The 19,158-nt window shown below is 38.9% G+C and overlaps 2 protein-coding genes across 14 annotated transcripts in view; one reads left to right on the forward strand and one right to left on the reverse strand.

Moving 5' to 3' along the window:
- The first annotated feature begins 18 nt into the window (after positions 1-18).
- LOC139937013 (methionyl-tRNA formyltransferase, mitochondrial-like) lies at positions 19-11,785 on the forward strand. 4 transcript variants are annotated; one of them, XR_011786046.1, is made up of 12 exons: positions 19-134; positions 1,227-1,555; positions 2,086-2,137; positions 2,316-2,491; positions 2,883-3,005; positions 3,489-3,591; positions 3,974-4,049; positions 4,567-4,655; positions 5,534-5,606; positions 5,973-6,055; positions 7,543-10,808; positions 10,925-11,785. XR_011786046.1 is itself a non-coding variant. In XM_071931949.1 (11 exons), the coding sequence occupies exons 2-11, from the start codon at positions 1,269-1,271 to the stop codon at positions 7,651-7,653; spliced, it is 1,173 nt and encodes a 390-aa protein (XP_071788050.1). In that variant the 5' UTR covers positions 19-134; positions 1,227-1,268; the 3' UTR covers positions 7,654-11,785. The 4 variants fall into 4 exon arrangements, 3 of the variants coding, with proteins under 3 accessions (XP_071788050.1, XP_071788051.1, XP_071788052.1); XM_071931949.1 differs by having other exon boundaries at positions 7,543-11,785; XM_071931950.1 differs by lacking the exon at positions 19-134 and adding an exon at positions 204-720 and having other exon boundaries at positions 7,543-11,785.
- LOC139937009 (talin-1-like) overlaps positions 8,724-19,158 on the reverse strand; it is a 94,436-nt gene continuing 84,001 nt past the window's right edge. For all 10 annotated transcript variants that reach the window (XM_071931944.1, XM_071931943.1, XM_071931939.1 and 7 more), the window contains 3 exons: positions 14,566-14,691; positions 13,435-13,680; positions 8,724-12,463 (listed from right to left, as the gene is read on the reverse strand). In XM_071931944.1, coding sequence (XP_071788045.1) covers positions 12,215-12,463; positions 13,435-13,680; positions 14,566-14,691 — 621 coding nt within the window. In that variant the 3' untranslated portion in view covers positions 8,724-12,214. The remainder of the gene's footprint in view (positions 12,464-13,434; positions 13,681-14,565; positions 14,692-19,158) is intronic.

The raw sequence follows: 19,158 nt of genomic DNA on the forward strand, positions 1-19,158 counted from the left end.
TGGCAAGTGGGGTTAAAAGAGGGCGCCCTTTGCCAAATACAGTGCATGTGTTAGAAATGCTGAGTGACAACTTCTTTGAAGCAGTTTGATCAGTCTTTTTGTGTCATCTCTAGTTAGTTCTTCAGAGGTCAGAGGTAAGTTGAATGAGGATACAGAATTCCAGGTAAAGTTGTTAGCCTTGTCTGGCTTTGTATTGTTCCACCTGGGGAGGAGAGGAGTTACGTCACGATCAACGTAACAAATAACACAACTGGATTGCCACTGAATGGATTGGTGGAATTTGTGGAATTTTACTATCTATTTTTACTATTGGTGCCACAGTTGAAAAGCCTCCCTTACACAGAAAGGCTTCAAGCCCTGAACTTATACACACTAGAACAAAGACGACTAAGAGGTGACCTTATTGAAACATTTAAGCTGCTCAAGGGACTGGAGAAAGTCGACTGCAAGAAATTCTTTAATACAGCTAGAAACACCAGTACGAGGGGCCACTCTCTTAAATTGTACAAGCCGACTCTCAACAAAAACATTGCGTGCAGAAGGAACTTCTTTTCACAGCGAATAATTAATGATTGGAACAGTCTCCCACACAAAGTAGTAAATGCCAAAACAGTGTCAACATTCAAGAAAGAGCTCGATGCCTATTGGAAGGAATCAATGATAGGATATGGGGTCACAAAGGCATAAGCCTAAACAATTTCTCCCATCAATCGTAAGTAAGTAAGTAAGTAAGTATCTACACTAGCTATCTAATAGTAATACTATAGGCAGTTGTTTATGATTATTCATCAAAGTATAGTAAACTATAGGGGGATTTATAGCGCTGCAGTTTATAAATAGTGGCAAAGACAGGTCATTGGACACTTACAGCAGGGCATCATGCTAGCTAGCCTCACTGAAAAAATGAAAATAATACTAATAATAGGCCCTATCTATATTATTATTATTCAAAATAATAACAACAACATTTAACATATGATAAAAATGTATTCAGAGGTTTTACGGCCATTGTTGCATCTATGATCTAGCTCAATAAGGATATGCCGCCATCTTTTTATCAACCAACAAAGTCACAACGACAATTCAAAGTGATTGGACCTTCATGCTCCATGCAACAACATTCAAAATATATAGAATAAGTTTTAAGTTGTGCTGTGTAGTGCGTTACTTCAGCACTTATATTTGTAGTAAATATTTAATAAACCACCCTTTTTTTGTTTTAACAGATTGCTTGTTGTAAAGTGGACTAACCAACTTGGTCTTACAAGATGACCCTAAGGAAACAGCTCCCTCTTGTGGTCAACCCAATTTTGAGACTGTCCTCTTCTTTACAAATTTGTGCCAGATGTAAATCAGCGATGGGAACAAAGATGCTTGAAGCACACACCCCTAAAATATATTATGGCATCCCAAGACTTATTGATTCAACACGCTTAAATCACCATGATGCTGGTGATTCCACTATTGTAAAAAGGGATGGTCCACCTTGGAGGGTGATGTTCTTTGGATCGGACAACTTTTCAATTGCAAGTCTCAAGGCTCTTCACAAGTGCAGGTAAAAGTTCAGAGAGTTAATTTATTCATTCCATCATTGAATTTGGGTTTCTAGCAAACAACCTTGTGTCATGACCGGTGGTTTCACCCCCCCCCCCCATACCACCCCATCACTTCCTAGAAGACACAATCAAACCATCAAACCTTGTGGTTGGATTACTATCCCCCCAAGTACCTTCCTAGAAGTCACGGACATACCTTGAACTTGGGTTCGTAGCAAAGAACCTTGTGTCAAGACCGATCCAGCATGGTGGTTCTCCCAAACTTAGTCCAAAGTTACAAACATTTGTGTCCCAAGTCCCTGTCCAAAGAGCTAGGGTAGAATCAGAGCCATCGACTAGCTTGACTCTAGTCCGAGTCGCAGAGTCGCTTGACTCTAGTCTGAGTCGCTTGACTCTAGTCCGAGTCGCTTGACTCTAGTCTGAGTCCAAATCATCTATGTCCAAGTCATGAATCAGACAGCTTTGACATGAATGCACAATCATTTTATTATAATTTTGCTAACCTCAATATTTTGTTTTTACTATACAGGACAGAAGGGAAACTTATTGAGAAATTACACGTTGTTTGTCCAGAGACAAAGGTATGCATTCGAGCTGTTAGGATATATTTACTTTACAACAGAGAGTTTCTGAAATTGAGAATATTTCAAACAAGATTTTCTAAAAAGTGAAGGAGCTTTTACCGTATATCAAGCCGTGGAGAGCTGCCCAAAATACGTGTGTAACTGATTTTCTTTCTTTGTACTTTTATTTCTTTAGTACATCAAAAGAAAAGGCAAAACACGTATTATCTCCCCTATTTGGCAATACTGTCATGACAACGACCTAACGCACTTCCCTTGGCCAATTACACCGGAGGTCAAAGGTTATGACATTGGTGTTTTGTCATCATTTGGTCATCTAGTACCTGGACACCTCATAGAAAGTTTTCCATAGTGAGTGAGTATGTCTCTTTATAAAAAACAAAGGGAGCCAGTTGAGCAAGAGCAGAAATTTTTTTTAAAGAAAAATCAGGACTCTTGAACCAGTGACCACAGCGTTATACAAGTGCGCTACACAACTAATAATATACGAAGCTAGAAATTTTCATTTGCGAGGATGCAGGGATGATAATATAATTGGAGGAGGGGTTTCTCTATACTTCTACCAAACGAGCAGTGATGAGCTAGGCATTTTCACTGCCTTTGTGAGCATGCACCATCTAATTGCAGAGTTCACTTCAGAACCTGGAAATACACATATTTGACTGACTCAAGTGATGTGTAGTCATGAATATTATTTCCTATTTATAACTATTTCCTTTTTTCTCCCTTTTTGCAATGTCAGTGGAATAGCCAATGTCCACCCTAGTCTCTTGCCACGCTGGAGGGGCGCATCCCCAATCACTTCTGCCATACTAGGAGGGGATAAAACAACAGGTGTTTCTATCATGGGTTTAAGGCCCAAGAGGTAAGAAATCATTGAACAATTTGGGTTCATAAAGAATGGAGATACGGATGAGGAAAGGAGTAATAGTAACCACATATTGACTGGTAATGAGGTAACTAGTGTACATCTATCCCCCTGGGGACTTTGAGTGACCAGAAGAGGTAGGGAATAGACGTACACTAGTTACCGAATTATGCCAGTCAATATGTGTTTTATAACACAGCTCGGTCTTAAATGTGAAATAAGAACAGAAATCTGGAAAAGAAAGGAAGTTTTGTAGTTGCTGTTCACGGTTCAAGTCAAGAGAGGGCGCTGTAACCGGGCACTATTTTCAATGACAAGTGCCCTTTCAGGAACTAGTTCCCGCAAAACGCGCGCATGATCACTAGATTATATTAGTTCATCCCACGTGACCATGTTTCAGCCAACCAGAATACAGAAAAAGCAAGAGGTGTGTTAAAGTAAAATTTGATGTATCAAAAATGATTGACTTTCTTTTGCCAGGTTTGATGTTGGACCCATTCTTCTTCAAGAGAGTATTGAGACTCCTCATAGATGCACAACAGAATCCTTACAAGAAACTTTAGCAAGTCAAGGAGCAGACATGGTGAGAAATTAATCAACATGTACTAAAGGGATGCAGTCACTCTCTGTAAGTTATGTTACATGGAATCGAACTGCCTGTAGCCGCTGGTGGATGGGGGTGATAGGGTTAGGTTGTAAGTAGCCTGTGTGGGTTGTCGTTACTCCCTCGCCCCCTGTGCCATTTTTGCCTACAGGTGGCCTCAATCCTCCAACTTGAACTTGGACAAGAGCGTCTAAAACAGCGATAAGAAATTGTGATTTGGGCAAACAACCCTCAGTCATTCTTAATCCTTCAATTAAAAGCATAAATGATATTTTGGAGGGTTTATTTGTGACTTGGAATCTGTATGATGCTATAGTTTGTTTACAAACACTTCATTGACTGTATTGCTTTCTACTTCTAGATTGTTCGCTTTCTGAAGGACCTGCCAACATTCCATGCAAATGGGAAAGCTCAAAGTGAAGAAGGAGTCACCCTCTGTAAGTTATGTTACTTGAAATAATTTGATAACAATTTATTTGAGTACATTAAAAATGATTGCAACAATAGCGGTTGTTTGTATAGCGCTTAAATCCACCACTCAGTGACACTCCTGGAGCTCCAAAGAACAGTCTCTGCCCTAACTGGAAGCCATTTATTCCTTGGTGAAGAGAAGTATAGTGAATTGTATTGCTCAATGGTACAACTGTCATGACAGGGATTCAAACCCTTATTCCGAAGACCGGGCCACCAGAATTTGAGTCTGATGCACTAAACCACTCTGCACACGTCAATTGCTATGATTAACCACAGGTCATCTGGTTGAGACAAAAAATATTTTGGGGAAATTGTTTTACTCACTTTTCGAACACTTCAGCACCACAGCAAGTAATATTTTAAGGAAAGCTCCCATCATTATCATTAAACTGTGCAAGTTAAATGTAAATAAGTTGGCGTTTTTGTTTTGTATGGTTTTCATATTTTGTTTATGGATCAGCATTTTATCATTTACTCTAGGTAGAAAAATCGTTCCTAAAATGGCCATTGTTAGTTGGAGTAAGATGTGTGATGAAATTGATCGACTGTACAGAGCAATTGGACAAGATGTAAGCACAACAATATTTTCTTGACTTATTTATCCATCAATCAATTTTTGCTGGGAGATGAGACTTGAGGATAAGCATGGTGGAAAAGTACTAAAGTAAGTAAGGTTTGCGGTGACACCATGTAAGAAATCTCGTTTGTGAGAAGAAGACGGTCAGATTACACTGACCGAAACATTAAAGGCAGTGGACACTATTGGTAATTGTCTTCTCACTTGCTGTATCTCAACATATGCGTAAAATAACAAATCTGTGAAAATTTGAGCTCAATCGGTCATCAAAGTTTGGAGATAATAATGAAAGAAAAAAACAACACCCTTGTCACACAGAGTTTTGCGCTTTCAGATGCTTGATTTCGTGACCTCAAGTTCTAAATTTGAGGTCTCAAAATCAAATTCGATGAAAATTACTTCTTTCTCCAAAACTACGGCACTTCAGAGTGAGCCGTTTCTCACAACGTTTTGTGCTATCAACCTCTCCCCATTACTCATCATCAAGAAAGGTTTGTGCTAATAATTATTTTGAGTAATTACCAATAGTGTCCACTGCCTTTAAGCAGAACAAACCAGCTCTTCTCAGAGCCACCACTACTCACAAAAGAGATTTTTACATGGTGTCACAGCAAACCTTACTTAGTTATTGCAGGTGGTTGAGAGAATGACTTGGTAAATCTTGTGGCAAGATACAATAATTGTGCTTACAGTTTCTACTTTGCTTAGCAAAGTCATGTCTCAAGTAATGCATACTTCACATGACATTTTTTAAATATGTGACCCCTTTGTAACATGTTGTGTGCTGGGAATTGTCAGTATATGTGGCGGATCTATAAAACTAGTGAACTGTTTTGTTCAGGACGTATTTTTGTCAATTGTCTTTTTCAGTTTCCCCTGGAGACATCATGGAATGGTAACCAGGTCAGATTGAATCAAATGAATGACCCCAAGGTCACGGCTGGTGAGTGTCAAGTTCACAAGTTGACCTTAATTACTCAAGAATTTATGTGCATTTTGCATTTTGCATGTCTAAAGGAAGAGACCAAAAAAGGAAATAATGATGACCTTTTTTCTCACATGTTTACATCTGACAATGAACAACATTGACAGGTTTTATGGCGTTTCTTCACAATCAAACCACATTTAAGTTTGTAACACCTCAAAATGATTTTGTTTTAGATTTGAAAACTACAAAAAATATACGCCCACAAACAATGAGACTATCAGAATCACATATCGATTCAAGCTTGCTTGAAGATAATAACCACTAAATGTCTTACAAGCTCTTTAAAATGAATGAAAATATTGTACTTTTGACTTTACACAGATTTGGAAATCAACATGGAGGGTGCATTACTAGGTGAATTGTACTACCACAAACCCACTCAACAGTTGTGTGTCAAATGCAAGGTAAGTCATGTACATTCTATCCTAAATCCATCCACTCGTTTCATCCCAAACTTGACTGCAAAGTTGGGTTGTGCCCACTCTAATGGCATCCACCATTGTCGGCTCGCCTTGCATACAGCCAATGCACAAAGCCCGCTACTAAACAATCACACACATACTTTTCAGTTTGCGATTTGAAACCTTTGGTTGTGTAATCCTTAAAGGTTATATGCATAGCTGTTTGTATCGATGACGAGCCAGCCGGCCACAGCCTAGCTGTTTGTGTTTGGTGGTAGGAGGGTTGTGTATGGGGTGATGAGCCAGCCGGCCACAGCCTAGCTGTTTGTGTTTGGTGGTAGGAGGGTTGTGTATGGGGTGATGAGCCAGCCGGCCACAGCCTAGCTGTTTGTGTTTGGTGGTAGGAGGGTTGTGTATGGGGTGATGAGCCAGCCGGCCACAGCCTAGCTGTTTGTGTTTGGTGGTAGGAGGGTTGTGTATGGGGTGATGAGCCAGCCGGCCACAGCCTAGCTGTTTGTGTTTGGTGGTAGGAGGGTTGTGTATGGGGTGATGAGCCAGCCGGCCACAGCCTAGCTGTTTGTGTTTGGTGGTAGGAGGGTTGTGTATGGGGTGATGAGCCAGCCGGCCACAGCCTAGCTGTTTGTGTTTGGTGGTAGGAGGGTTGTGTATGGGGTGATGAGCCAGCCAGCTACAGCCTAGCTGTTTGTGTTTGGTGGTAGGAGGGATGTGTATGGGGTGATGAGCCAGCCGGCTACAGCCTAGCTGTTTGTGTTTGGTGGTAGGAGGGTTGTGTATGGGGTGATGAGCCAGCCGGCCACATGCATGGTAGGGATGCCATTGGATTAGGCAATGGGAACAGCACATGATTGCAATCAAGGCAAAGTATGGAGCCATTTGTACCAATGATCCTTCTGGTCCGTTTCATTGTTTGTTTTTTGTTTCTTTGTTCTGTTTTTGATTGCTTTTGTTTATTTGTCCTTGTCTGTCTCCGGGAAATATACATAAGCATTATGCTTAAACTTTTTCCCTGCATGTTGACTAGTACATTAATTTCTGTGTAGTAGCTTCAAATTTCTACACATTGTATTACTGTTTAGTTATTTGGCATCCGTCCTTCATTATTATACTCATCGATATTATTTTGTTTTCTACTGTATGCTTAATTGTTATTGTTGACATGGAAAATAAATGTACATTGATTGATTGATTGATTGATCTTATAACAGTCCAATTGTACTTTCATTGTTGAGTTTGTTGGTTGATAATGAAAGACAACACAAGGCTCTCAGCAGAAATCCAAAATGGGTTTGGAGGAGTAAGAAGTGAACATTTTCAACATAAACCGATCCATTTACAAAGAAACGCAGAAAGTATTGAGAATAAGGAGAGCATTGGTTTGGGACAGAATTATCTCAAACACATGTACAAAATATAATCTTGATAATTATTGAGCTTCAGTTTTAAAGGTTTTTTATTTGGATTCTTTGCAGGATGGTTGGGCGAGCTTTGGTGAAGTTACATTTAGGAAGAAGATGACGGCCAAAGATTTCTACAATGGTTTCCTGTCCGGGAAAAATATAGGCAGACAGTGTTTTGTATAGAGGGATTTAAAAGATGTTAATTTTTGCATCAGGGGATAAAGAATATAATTTGCTTTTTACCATTACACCGATTGTGTATTAAGCACTGTATACTGTTGCCTCTAGCATCAGACTGATCCATTAGGCTCCGCCCACGACGATGTGTGAGCAAGAAAAGGCGAGCCTCTCCAATGCCTTTCTGCACAACTCTGCCGCGTGCGTGTCGGACCTTATTTGTCGGACCTTCGTTGCGTTGTGATTGGTCAATACACAATGGGGCGGAGCTTAATGGATCGGTCTTTTGGACTAGCTCAGTGGTCTAGTGGTAAGACAACTGCTCTAGCAAGGCAAAGGTCATGGGTTCGAATCCAATTGGAGTGATTTGCCTGTGGATTCTTTTTTTCCACAGAACTCTGGAAAGTATTCAATGCTTATAACACATTAGTGTAAGTGTAAAACAAAATTATAAAGGGTGGTGTTTGATATTAACTTTTGTAGAAAAAGCAAAAAGCAGAGTTTAATGGATTGGTGCATTTATTAAATGAGGGAACAGTTAGACTGACTTATCACCAGTGCTGTTTATAAATTTTGGGTAAAAAGATAATCTAGGTCTTTTATCACTGTTGAGAAGCGATGGTGTGATGACAAATTCATTTTAAAATTCTTGAAAAATATATTCTAAAATTGAATTGCAAAAAATTCAGCTCACCAGAACTCTCTCTATGGAGAAGCTACCATGTTTTTCATTGATACAAATTCAAACTTCCTATTTTAATCTGATTTTTTTAATTAGAAAAATTGTGATTAATTAGCCTGAAAAGTCTATTGGCCCAGTCACACAGGCCTCGATAAGGAGAACGAAAACGTTAAAAATGCGCGCCCTCGGTTGGTTGAATAAGCGTGGGCGTATTCTGTGTGGAAAAATTCAGCCAATAGAATGTGTTCTCTTTGCCACTTGATAAAATGTTCCTACCTTTTTCCCAAGGACCAAATATCATGCCTGTTCTAACCACCCTTGTTCCCACTTATGTGTGCTGTGCAATGATTTAAATGAAAGCTAACAAATAATCAACGACATTGAGACTTACCTATTCCTGAAAAAGCTTTGTTTTTTTTATTAATCATCATTTCAAACCTTAATTGGTTAGGAGTACATGATATCAAAAGATGCAGTTGCTACATGGCAAGGTATTTAATAAGTGATAATCGTCAATACATTAAACAATAAATCTACGCATTGTTGTATTAGTAGTTTCTTTCGTTGTATCATGCTGGTTAGAGAAGATGGACCTCTGAGATATTCTAGATAATTTACGCTAATGGTATGATGAGGTCGTGTCTCGGCTTTGGCTGTGGCCAGATTACCACTGTATAAGTCAGCAGCCAAAGCCACACAAACAGATAATATATATATATATCTAAACAAACATTTTGCCATCTAAACAATTTATTCGGTGCAGCTATTGTTAATGGTCGCAGTTTTGTTATTTTTTTAACATAAAGGGTAGAAACGCCAGGCCGAAAATTATTTTGTACTAATTTTTTTTTTATAAGAGGAAAGCATGTCTGATGAAACTCTTCTGTGGTAGCAAATTATCAGATCTTAACCTCTGACCTTTCAATCACAAGCACTGCTGTAAAGTTATCTGTAACTATCAAATGGTTAATAACAGCAATGACCTCATTCATCCATGCAGTATATTTACAATAAAAGTTAACTCGGCAAAAAAACAACCAAATATATGAGGTTTTTATCTATGCTGTATAAATACTTTAAGTTGGAATAACAAAATACAGGTTCATTTACAAGGGATGACCAGACATTTTGATTTGATTTACAGTTACTGCTTATGCAAATATACGGTTATAAACTTGTTTTTTACCTTCAAACTGGTGATAATTAATTAGTCGTTAGACTAACAATTAATTAAAAATTCATTTACAATTTCATTGTGCTGCAAATTTTATCGTAGGCAGAGAATATAAAACTTCCTGAAAGTGCGATGAAGAGCAATTGCGGTAGTTTTTGTTTTGTTCAGAAAAAGAGGCACTCAAATCTACACCGACTTAAAAAATGAGCTGTGAGCTTTTAACCAGCATATTCCAAATTTTTAGAAAATGATTTTTTAATTATCTCTTAATTTTTTTGGTTACACTTATAGAAAAAATATAACTTTTAATGTTTTTAGTGATTAAATAGCAACGTCGCTGCAAAAGCTAGAGGAAGATCCTCATCATTTGGAAGCTTATTATTCTCTTTTTTAAACAAAAATCATCAGATTACAATATTTTTAAATTGTCAATGGTAGACTTATCCACAACCCCCTATAGGGTAGTTGTTTATTGAAAATAATGCATATATTTACTAAAGCATGATAGCTACATGAATATGAACCGAGAAAGTAAACTTGAAACAAATCTATTTATAATAAAACTGGCACCACTGATGTGGTAGCCAACTACACTACGATTGTCATTATGCCTTTTTGGAACCAGACTAAGGAAAATGTAATGCAAACAACGTAGCAAGAAATAAAATGCAACTTAAGATGCACCGTGCTGGCGAGCAACTTTTTAAATAATCAGATGATTTCCTCGTCTTTATATGCTTTTCTTTTTGTGTCGTAGAAAAAACTTGACATTTGCCAGTCCTCTTCCTGTTATCACAAAGTTGCATGTGCAACTACCATTACCCATTTAAAGGAACACGTTGCCTTGGATCGGACGAGTTGGTCAAAACAAAAGCGTTTGTAACCGTTTTTTATAAAATGCATATGGTTGGAAAGATGTTTTAAAAGTAGCATACAATGATCCACACAAGTTTGCCTCGAAATTGCATGGTTTTCCTTCTACTGTACGAACTAACATGGTCGGCCATTTATGGGGGTCAAAATTTTGACCCCCATAAATGGCCGACGTGTTAGTCGACGAGGTAAAAGGAAAACCACGCAATTTCGAGGCATGTTTGTGTGGATCATTGTATTCTACTTTTACAACATCTTTCTACCTATATGTATTTTATAAAAAACGGTTACAAACGCTTTTCAAAGACCAACTCGACCGATCCAAGGCAACGTGTTCCTTTAATAATTGAATCACCTTTTAATACTCCCCTCCGTAAACAAGAAATCTTCTGATTGTAAGGATCGGTAACCACAGATGTTTTATACTTGTAGGTCAGTTCACTCCCCTCCGTAAACAAGAAATCTTCTGATTGTAAGGATCGGTAACCACAGATGTTTTATACTTCTGATTGTAAGGATCGGTAACCACAGATGTTTTATACTTGTAGGTCAGTTCCTACCTTATTGTATTATTTTTTTCTCTTCCTTTTTTTGTCATTTTAAAATACTCTGAATCTTTTACAACAAATTATGTTGTCAATCATTTCCACTTATCATAGATTTAAATTATTTTGTTCTTTGAAAAGTAGGAAAAGACAAAACTATCTTTCTGAGAGATTCAAAAGAAACAAATCAAGGTGTAAATGAAGTACAGTCGACTCTCATTATAACAAGATGGCTGAGACTGGCTAAATTACCTCTTTTATAAACAAGAACGTTGTTTTAAGAGGACAGCAAAACAACGAAACACAAAGTAGAAATGAGATTCTGTATTTTACAATGTTCTCTATAAGCAGAACCTCTTTACAACCTGCTCTTTATAACGAGGGTTGACTGTATATTTCATCGGGATAATGAGGTAATACTGCAGCAATTGGAAGAGGGAAGCCCAAAGGCCAATCATTTCAATTGATTCACTTTTTGTTTTTCTGTACAACGATTTTAATGAAAGAAACATTGCCTAGTCATCTATAAACCCACACTTTCTTGGGAAAAAATCTTGCAAATACTCTACAGTCGGATAACAACAAAAATATCGGATTCAAACCAGCATCTATGAATAAAATATGTTTTCACCAACAAAAATACTCTATGTTTAAACTGTATATACATAACTACGTATCTGAGTAAACTCAACTCGATGATTAGTTAAAACACACAAAGAAATGCTTAATCTATTTACAGGTTTGCGTCAAGTTCCTTGACCATTGACCATAAATATAATTATAGCACCACAGAAAAAGTTAGAAGATGCATCCTTAGAAAGAATTGAGACAGTCAACAGCTGAGAAAGTGAACGTGATATAAACCTCTTAGAAAAAACTTGACGCAATCCAAGAGAGGTTCCATTCTCGAGTTGAACTTGTTTTTAAAAGATTTAGCTGGGCTTTGCATAAATAAAATACAAACTGCAATGGAAAGCGTGATCATATCTGCATCTTTTAATTGGCTGGCCACACCCACCTTTACATCCTCTGGGTCAGTGGGTGCAGTGATTAAGATTAACGTATGATGTGAACAAGTTTGAGTTGTAAGAAAACAATTTTAAGAGATTCAGTTTCACAATAATATCATTAAATACAAGTAGATCTTTGTGATTACTCTTCTCAGTGAGAAAAGAAAACCCCAAGATTTCTGCCTATTGCCTTTAGTAGTAAGCAAGAGAAATGTTAGCGTGAAGCGTTTGAATGATTTTGAGGGTAGCTATTAAAACCCTCTTCCCCCAAACCGAGATGAATTTAGTCAGAGTCCTCGGGGGGCCTGTTTGCATATTTAGCTTGTCGGATGCGTTCCAATTTCTTGCGAGCATCTTCAAGTTCTTTCTCCTTCTTCAAGATGGCTGCTTGTGCTTCAATCTCGATGGCGATGTTTCCAACCATCTTGTGGCTGAGGTGGTCGACGCCGGTAGCTTCTTCCTCTTTATCTGCTGCTGACTGGGCTGCTGCCACCAAGCTGTCTGATGCACGCTTGACGGCATTACCAGCAGCCTGCAATCAATAGAAGGACAACGTCATAAATAACTGATTGGTTAAAATGAAAACATCGACTTCTGGGAACACGTTTTGGCAGCAGACTTACGAGGTCAAATTTCATGGCTCAGCTTACCGCCAAATTCTGCGCTTACGATCACCATTCTCAAGCGCTGAATTTCTGCACTAGCTGTGTAAGTGCAGAATGCCTATAGAAACGTGGAGTTCACACGCGCACAAGCCAAAATTCCCCGCTTACTTGTAAGAAAAAATATGCTTGATGTAAGCGCAGAGTTCCCTACGTCCATAAGCATTTTTTGCTTATGGTAAGCAGAGCCATGAAATTGGGCCCCGGTAGATACACTGTTCTTAGAAACATCTGCACGCTTTAGCCTTCAAGAAAGACTCTGCTAGCTTCAAAACGTCAGGACATTAGCTATTTTTTGTGCTCAGAACTGCAAGACATTGAAAGGAACCTCTATGCTACCATCTAGTGTTCCTGATATGATGAAATGAAAGCTGTATTCACCTTTATTCTTTGTAGTAAAGAAAATTATAACAATTTCACTTTCACTCTTGTACTGGCTAGAATTGATGAGAGTATTATGCCAGGCTTGTTACGATTGAAACCACAATGAACTCAAGAAGAAAGAATGTAAGAAATAACTCATGTAGCACCATAGAGTCATATATAAGAACTAGAGGGCGCATGAGTGATGCTTCGTGCACAAACGCCACGGGACCGCAAGATGACAAGCGCGTCATTCTGCACGCGCGTTGAATATGAAATACACGTTTGAGTTTTTTTTAAGTTTTTTTTATGCTCACGCGATGCTGTTTGTTCAACTTACAAAATGGCCGCACAAACACACGCTGTGAGATAGCTGTTTTGTCAACTTAGAAAATGGCCGCCTGCGCACATACCGGGGCGTGTATATAGGCCAGTGCGCCCTCTAGTTCCTATATATAACTCTATGTGTAGCACCCACCTGTAGCCTTCTCATGGGCTCACTGAATATGCTAGCTTTCACTTTACATGCTACCAACAACTGAGCTGTAGAGCTTGCAACTTGCTTAGCAGAAGAGATCAATCTTTCCTGAGAGGCGTGTCCTTGGACGACTGCATTGGCTGCCTCACACAGACCCTGTGTCGCCGCTGCTACCTTACGTGCAGCTGAGATGAGGCCCATAGACCATTGGCCGTCTTCGCTGTATGGAGCCGGATTGGCTACAACCTGTTAGACAACAAAATGTCAAAAGGATTTAGAGGCTGTGGAGCTTGGCGGTTTACTTTCTACTTTATTGACGATGGACACGAAACTATACATACCACTTTTCCGAACCTCATCCATGCCATTTGTGAGCGCTGCTTCCAATCAAGAAGCAAAACAAAAAAAAGCAAAACGGAACAAAACAAACAAAAGAAAATGCTTTCTTTAAGGTTGGGATGTATACCTCACCAAACGTACGACAAAAATAAGAAATGTATTCCTCCTTCTAAGATTCATCTGTCTTGCTTGAATAGGGTTTCCACTTTTACACTTTTGTCTTACCCTCCCCTGAACTACGTCCTCACTTAATAACCAACGTAAACATAAATGTAAACGTACTGTAAATTATATTCTGATTACTTAACCAGTTTCATTTTGGGGAATAACAAGTACCTCTAAATTTGCAACCACCTATTAACTGCATCCGCCAAACTGTAAAATTTGAAGAGTCTTAAGAAACTCAAACAATACATTTTAATCTAAATAGCTCAGTTGGTGGAGCGTCATCACGTTAACCCCGCTCTAATAAATTTTCTTTGTTTAACCCCAAATCTAAGTAACCCTTGAATTCAGCACAGCATTTTCGCCAATTAACACTTTTTCTGAGTTCATAACAGTGCCTGACAATGAACAACTCCAAAACACATCAAAAAATAAAAATCAACTTTATAAAATTAGCACAGAATTTCCATGAATTAACACTTTTTTTGAGTTCATAACAGTGCCTGACAATGGACAACTCAAAAACATATCACAAAATCATAAATCATCTTTATAAAAGAAAAAACAAAGAGTAAAAGGGAAAAATTGGGGAAAGATCTGGCCCTCGATTCCAAAGTGTCATCCTACCATTCCTTGATCCACCAACTCCCTCTGAGCTGCCGAGGCAGCCTTGACGAGAGCACTAGTGGCATTAGCGATAGCCTTAGCTGCTTCTAAGATCTGCTCCTCAAAGTTAAGACTTTCATCCGCTTGCTGCAGAAATTTAAAAAAGAATCAGAGGGAAAAAAAAGTTGCAGTTAATAACATTCCTTCTAAAAATAAAACTCAAACTGAGAAATGTTTAAAGGCAGGCATTGATAAAATCTGAATAATTGTCACTTGGCCTTTGCTGATTATGAACTGTATTGTCTTTTCTTGATAAGTAAATAAATACCAAATCCAACAAACTATGGCCACGTCCAAACTGCGGCTACACCTCAAACTACATTAGTTCAAAGGGGGTAAATTCTAACAATGTTTTCTATTACCAACAGCTCTCAAGTGCTCTTTACCTATTAACTGTTTATGCTCATTAATGTGAGCCTCTCCAATGCCATTCTGCACAACTCTGCCGCGCACGCCAAGCATGTCGGACTTTATTTTGTAAAACTTTTGGTGGTGGCGCAATGGGTTGTGATTGTTCAATACGCAATGGGGCGGAGCTTAATGGATCGGTCTATTGTGAATGGTCCAATTCTCTCTTAGCAAATTAAACAATAACAACAAAAAGCCATTGAGATATGAGTTTAGCTAGAGAGGGTCCTGAGTTGTAGGTATGTATGTAGTGCGGCTTACCGCTGAATTCTGCGTTTTTTTTACAACCCTTAGAATCAGGAACTTAACAGAGCTCTGTACGCAAGGAATGCTGTGATACAACGTATGTAGCACCATGTTGTGGGACCTCGGATGGATTTCACAAAGAGTTAAGACTAGTCTTATCTCGAGTTAGGACAAGTTACTCGTCCTAACTTAGGACTAGCCATACATTTTTCATGTCTCCTAAGATTAGTCCTAAGTTAGGACTAGTCCTAACTCTTTGTGAAATCGACCCCTCGTCAAACACAAATGAAATTGTACAAATACATAGTAGTTCAAAATGAGAGAAATAAAAATGGTTACACAATTTTAAATGCACTTAAAAACATACATTTAAAAAAATTAATCACATGTCAACACAATGCAGCTGTAAAATAAAATTACACTCCAAAGTCAATTTGATGTTTTTAAATATACAGATCCCTTCCCCCACCTCTTAAAGGCTATTTCATACACAAATCTAACTTCAACTTATTATAGAAGAAATATTTTAAAGCTAGGGTCATAGATTGGTTTCATAAGGTACAACATTCTAGGTGAATACAGTTTTCTACTTGCTGAAAAAAACAGCAAAAATCTGTCATTCAAGTACTTCCACATGAACATGGAATCAGTCCACGTAGCTAGGTGGCAATGGGTACCAATCGTTTCTCTGGCTGCAGCATTAGCGCATGGACACCAACTTTTAGACATCAGAGAAATTATTCATGCATGAATCGTTTCTTAAATTTAGATGTTTTTCAGGGGAAATTATCCAAACCAGATTTCTTCAAAGAAAATCCTTTCTAAAAATAGTTTATCCTACTGTATCAACAGCTGCAGTGCTTCTCACAAAGTTTTAATGGTCTTTCTTTTGTGGATTACTTCCCAAAATATGACCATATGTTTGGACATTAAATAGATTTCAACTTCTATGAATAATTTACAATAAAGGAATGGAATTCTGGATCTGGTAAAACAATTTTAGCGCTCTTATTAAAGCCAAATGAGAAGAGAAGACAATTTCAGTTGTAGATGTGGGAGGTAAACCCCAGAGAATTATTCCAGGGAATACCCAATGCACATAGTTCTTCCAGTGGGACTTGAACCGGGGTCTCAGAGGGGGAAGGTGAGGCACGATACCGCTACACCAACCTGACCTAACTGAATTAGAGGTGGTCTGCTTGGCAATCAGTAAAGCTTAGGAAAAACCAGAAGCCAGAAGTTCGGAGACTGCTCATCTTCGGACGAGTTTCTGGTGTCTTCAAGAAGGGATTGAAGAAGCAAAGTCTTGGCAAGATGCCACAAGCTATGTCTGAATTGGGTTGAGCAACTGTGTCTTCACAATCAACCCAAATACAAACATATCATGCAGAATGTCACATGAATCAATGACGTCTGAACGGGGTCATCATCCAGATAGGCTCCAGTTGGCAACCACTACTTGATCAAACTAGTATTGACTATAATGTATGACGGGTGGGTGGGAGGGTGTTTGGTTGGTTGTTGTGGAGACAGTTAGTTCATATTTGGGTGTTGAGTTAACATACATGTATGCTGGGTGCATGGGAGGGAGGGTTCTATTGGTTGGTTGGTGTGGACCAAGGTATCCTGGTTTGGGTGCTGAGTTAACATGCTTGGTGCATGGAAGGTTGGGTGATTGGTTGGTCAGCGTGGAGGCAGGTAAACCTGTACCAATCTTGTCAATTAGTCCACAATTAAATATGGAGTTATTATCAGTCTCCAAATACCGTGTTGCTATGTGCTTATGCTGTGGTGCCCTTTACAAAGTTCCAATACAAATTGAAATTGTTCTCATAGAATCGCCCTTTCAGAGGAAAATTGCCACCATTGCCATTCTGATTGATATCAAAAGGTTTGTAAGCACATCACAGTTATGATGAGCTGAAAGACCATCTGACTTGAGCATGTCGTTTGCTGCAGAAGCAATGTTGAGGAAGTTGCCTTTGCAGTGACCTGGTCATAACTGCAGCCAATGTCTTCAATTGAGACATGGTCTCAAATGCAAGAAGTGACCATTGACCAGTCTCACTGATTTATTTTTAGATTTAAAAAAAAAAAAAATTATTATGCAAGTCGCCAGACACACAAGGCCTGAAGGCCACTTAAAGGTGTGGGTTTCAATTATTTTGTTCCAGAGGCCGTTGCCACCTACTCCTAGGGCTGAAACAGGGTTACCCCTTTACAGTCCATACGGATGTAGGCTTTGGTATCATCAATCCGAAGCCTGGCCGGTAGAGCAGAAAGCACTACCTTCCCAATTTTACGTAGCAAGTGTCACGATCGGGTTTCGACCCCACACTCTACCGGTGAAACACAAGAGCTTGAATCTGGTGGTCTTAACCGCTCGGCCATGACACGCCACAAATCAAGTACTGAGCTGTAGATGTGATATCCAGTTGCCTTGTAACATTCAATGGGTTAGTGGTCATTCATTAAGAAGCATTTCTCCATCAACCAAGATGCAACAATCCGTTCCTTAACTTGAATTCAATACTGAGCAGTTGTAATGTGTTTCTTCTATACAGTAAAACCGAGGCTAGAGTGCAATAGTCAGATGCCTGTGATAAGGTTATATTGATATATGCATGCAGTGCAAAGGGTTGTAGATATATGGCGGCCATATTGTTTTCAACCCTACACATCTATGTGATCTTTATAAAGCAGTCAGGGCTTCAGGGTTTTTTTTTTTTACTCCATTGTGCAATTAAGATTGAGGAGGGTCAAGGCGGGTTTACAGTAAGTCACTTGATGATAATTGTCCAACGCTGATGATCGCCAGCATCTTCAGCGACTAGTCACTGATGACTTAGTGACAACAATACACTGTGTTTTTCTACGATCGGGCATCAAATTTCCAGTCTCGGAACTATCTGTAAACTGGACTTTAAGCATGCCATGCATCATATACATCAAGGCTCAAATTTGTAATGGTGCTAAAAGTCTTCACTGGCCCTTCTTGACATGTAGCTTGAGCTAGTTTTGTATCTCCCCTAAATTCTTAAAATTCCATCTCCGGTATGCCCCGAGTTTGCTGGGTACGATAATTCATATTGGGAATACCAATCTAAGTCCAAAATCTAAATTATTCAGTGTCTGTGTTGCTTTATAAAGGATTTAAAAATTTGCATGGTGGGAGTATAAATAGGTGAGGTTTGCGGTAGCACCATTTGTAAATCTCTTTTAAGTAGTGTTGGTTCTGAAAAGAATTGGTGATTGACAATTCAAAAGTTCGATCAGAATGCTCTGATCGGCGTCAGGAGAATATTGCTTTGACAAGAAGTTGTTGATTGGACCAGAATGCCAAGGTCTCTGTATATATTCGAATAGAATTTAAAAGCACCTTATTTCCTATAATATTTTACTCATGATGCAGGTTTGGAATGCATGCAGATCTAAGTGCAGAACAAGCATTCAGCAGCATGTCTACATGGTTGCTGAGATTACATACTAGATTAGCCAGTTCTTTTCCACCCCATACTCGGCGCCAGACACCCTTGCTATCACGCTGTTGAATCATCAGCCAATCATAACAGGTTATAATGAGTATCAGCCAATCAGACAATAATATAGTAATGATATGTAACAATGAAGGGTCATGAGTGAGGTCAATCCATGGGGATCAATGGGATCTAAGGTCAGATCATAGAGTTATATATAAGAACTAGAGGGCGCACTGGTGATGCTGCTTGCACAAATGCAACGGGACCGCAAGGAGACACGCGCGCCTTTCTGCACGCGTGTTGAATATGAAGTTCACGTTGGAGTTTGTGTTTGTTGAGTGCTACGCGATGCTGTTTTGTCAACTTACAAAATGGCCACACAAACACAGGCTGTGCGATGCTGAAAAAATGGCCGCATATG

Source organism: Asterias amurensis, chromosome 5 (genome assembly GCF_032118995.1).
Source record: "Asterias amurensis chromosome 5, ASM3211899v1".
NCBI classification, from domain to species: Eukaryota; Metazoa; Echinodermata; class Asteroidea; order Forcipulatida; family Asteriidae; genus Asterias; species Asterias amurensis.

Coding starts and splice junctions, on each gene's coding strand:
- LOC139937013 (XM_071931949.1), top strand. CDS start 1,269: ATGACCCTAAGGAAACAGCTCCCTCTTGTGGTCAACCCAATTTTGAGA. Junction 3,006..3,488: donor ATGGGTTTAAGGCCCAAGAG/GTAAGAAATCAT, acceptor TTCTTTTGCCAG/GTTTGATGTTGGACCCATTC. Junction 3,592..3,973: donor CAAGTCAAGGAGCAGACATG/GTGAGAAATTAA, acceptor TTCTACTTCTAG/ATTGTTCGCTTTCTGAAGGA.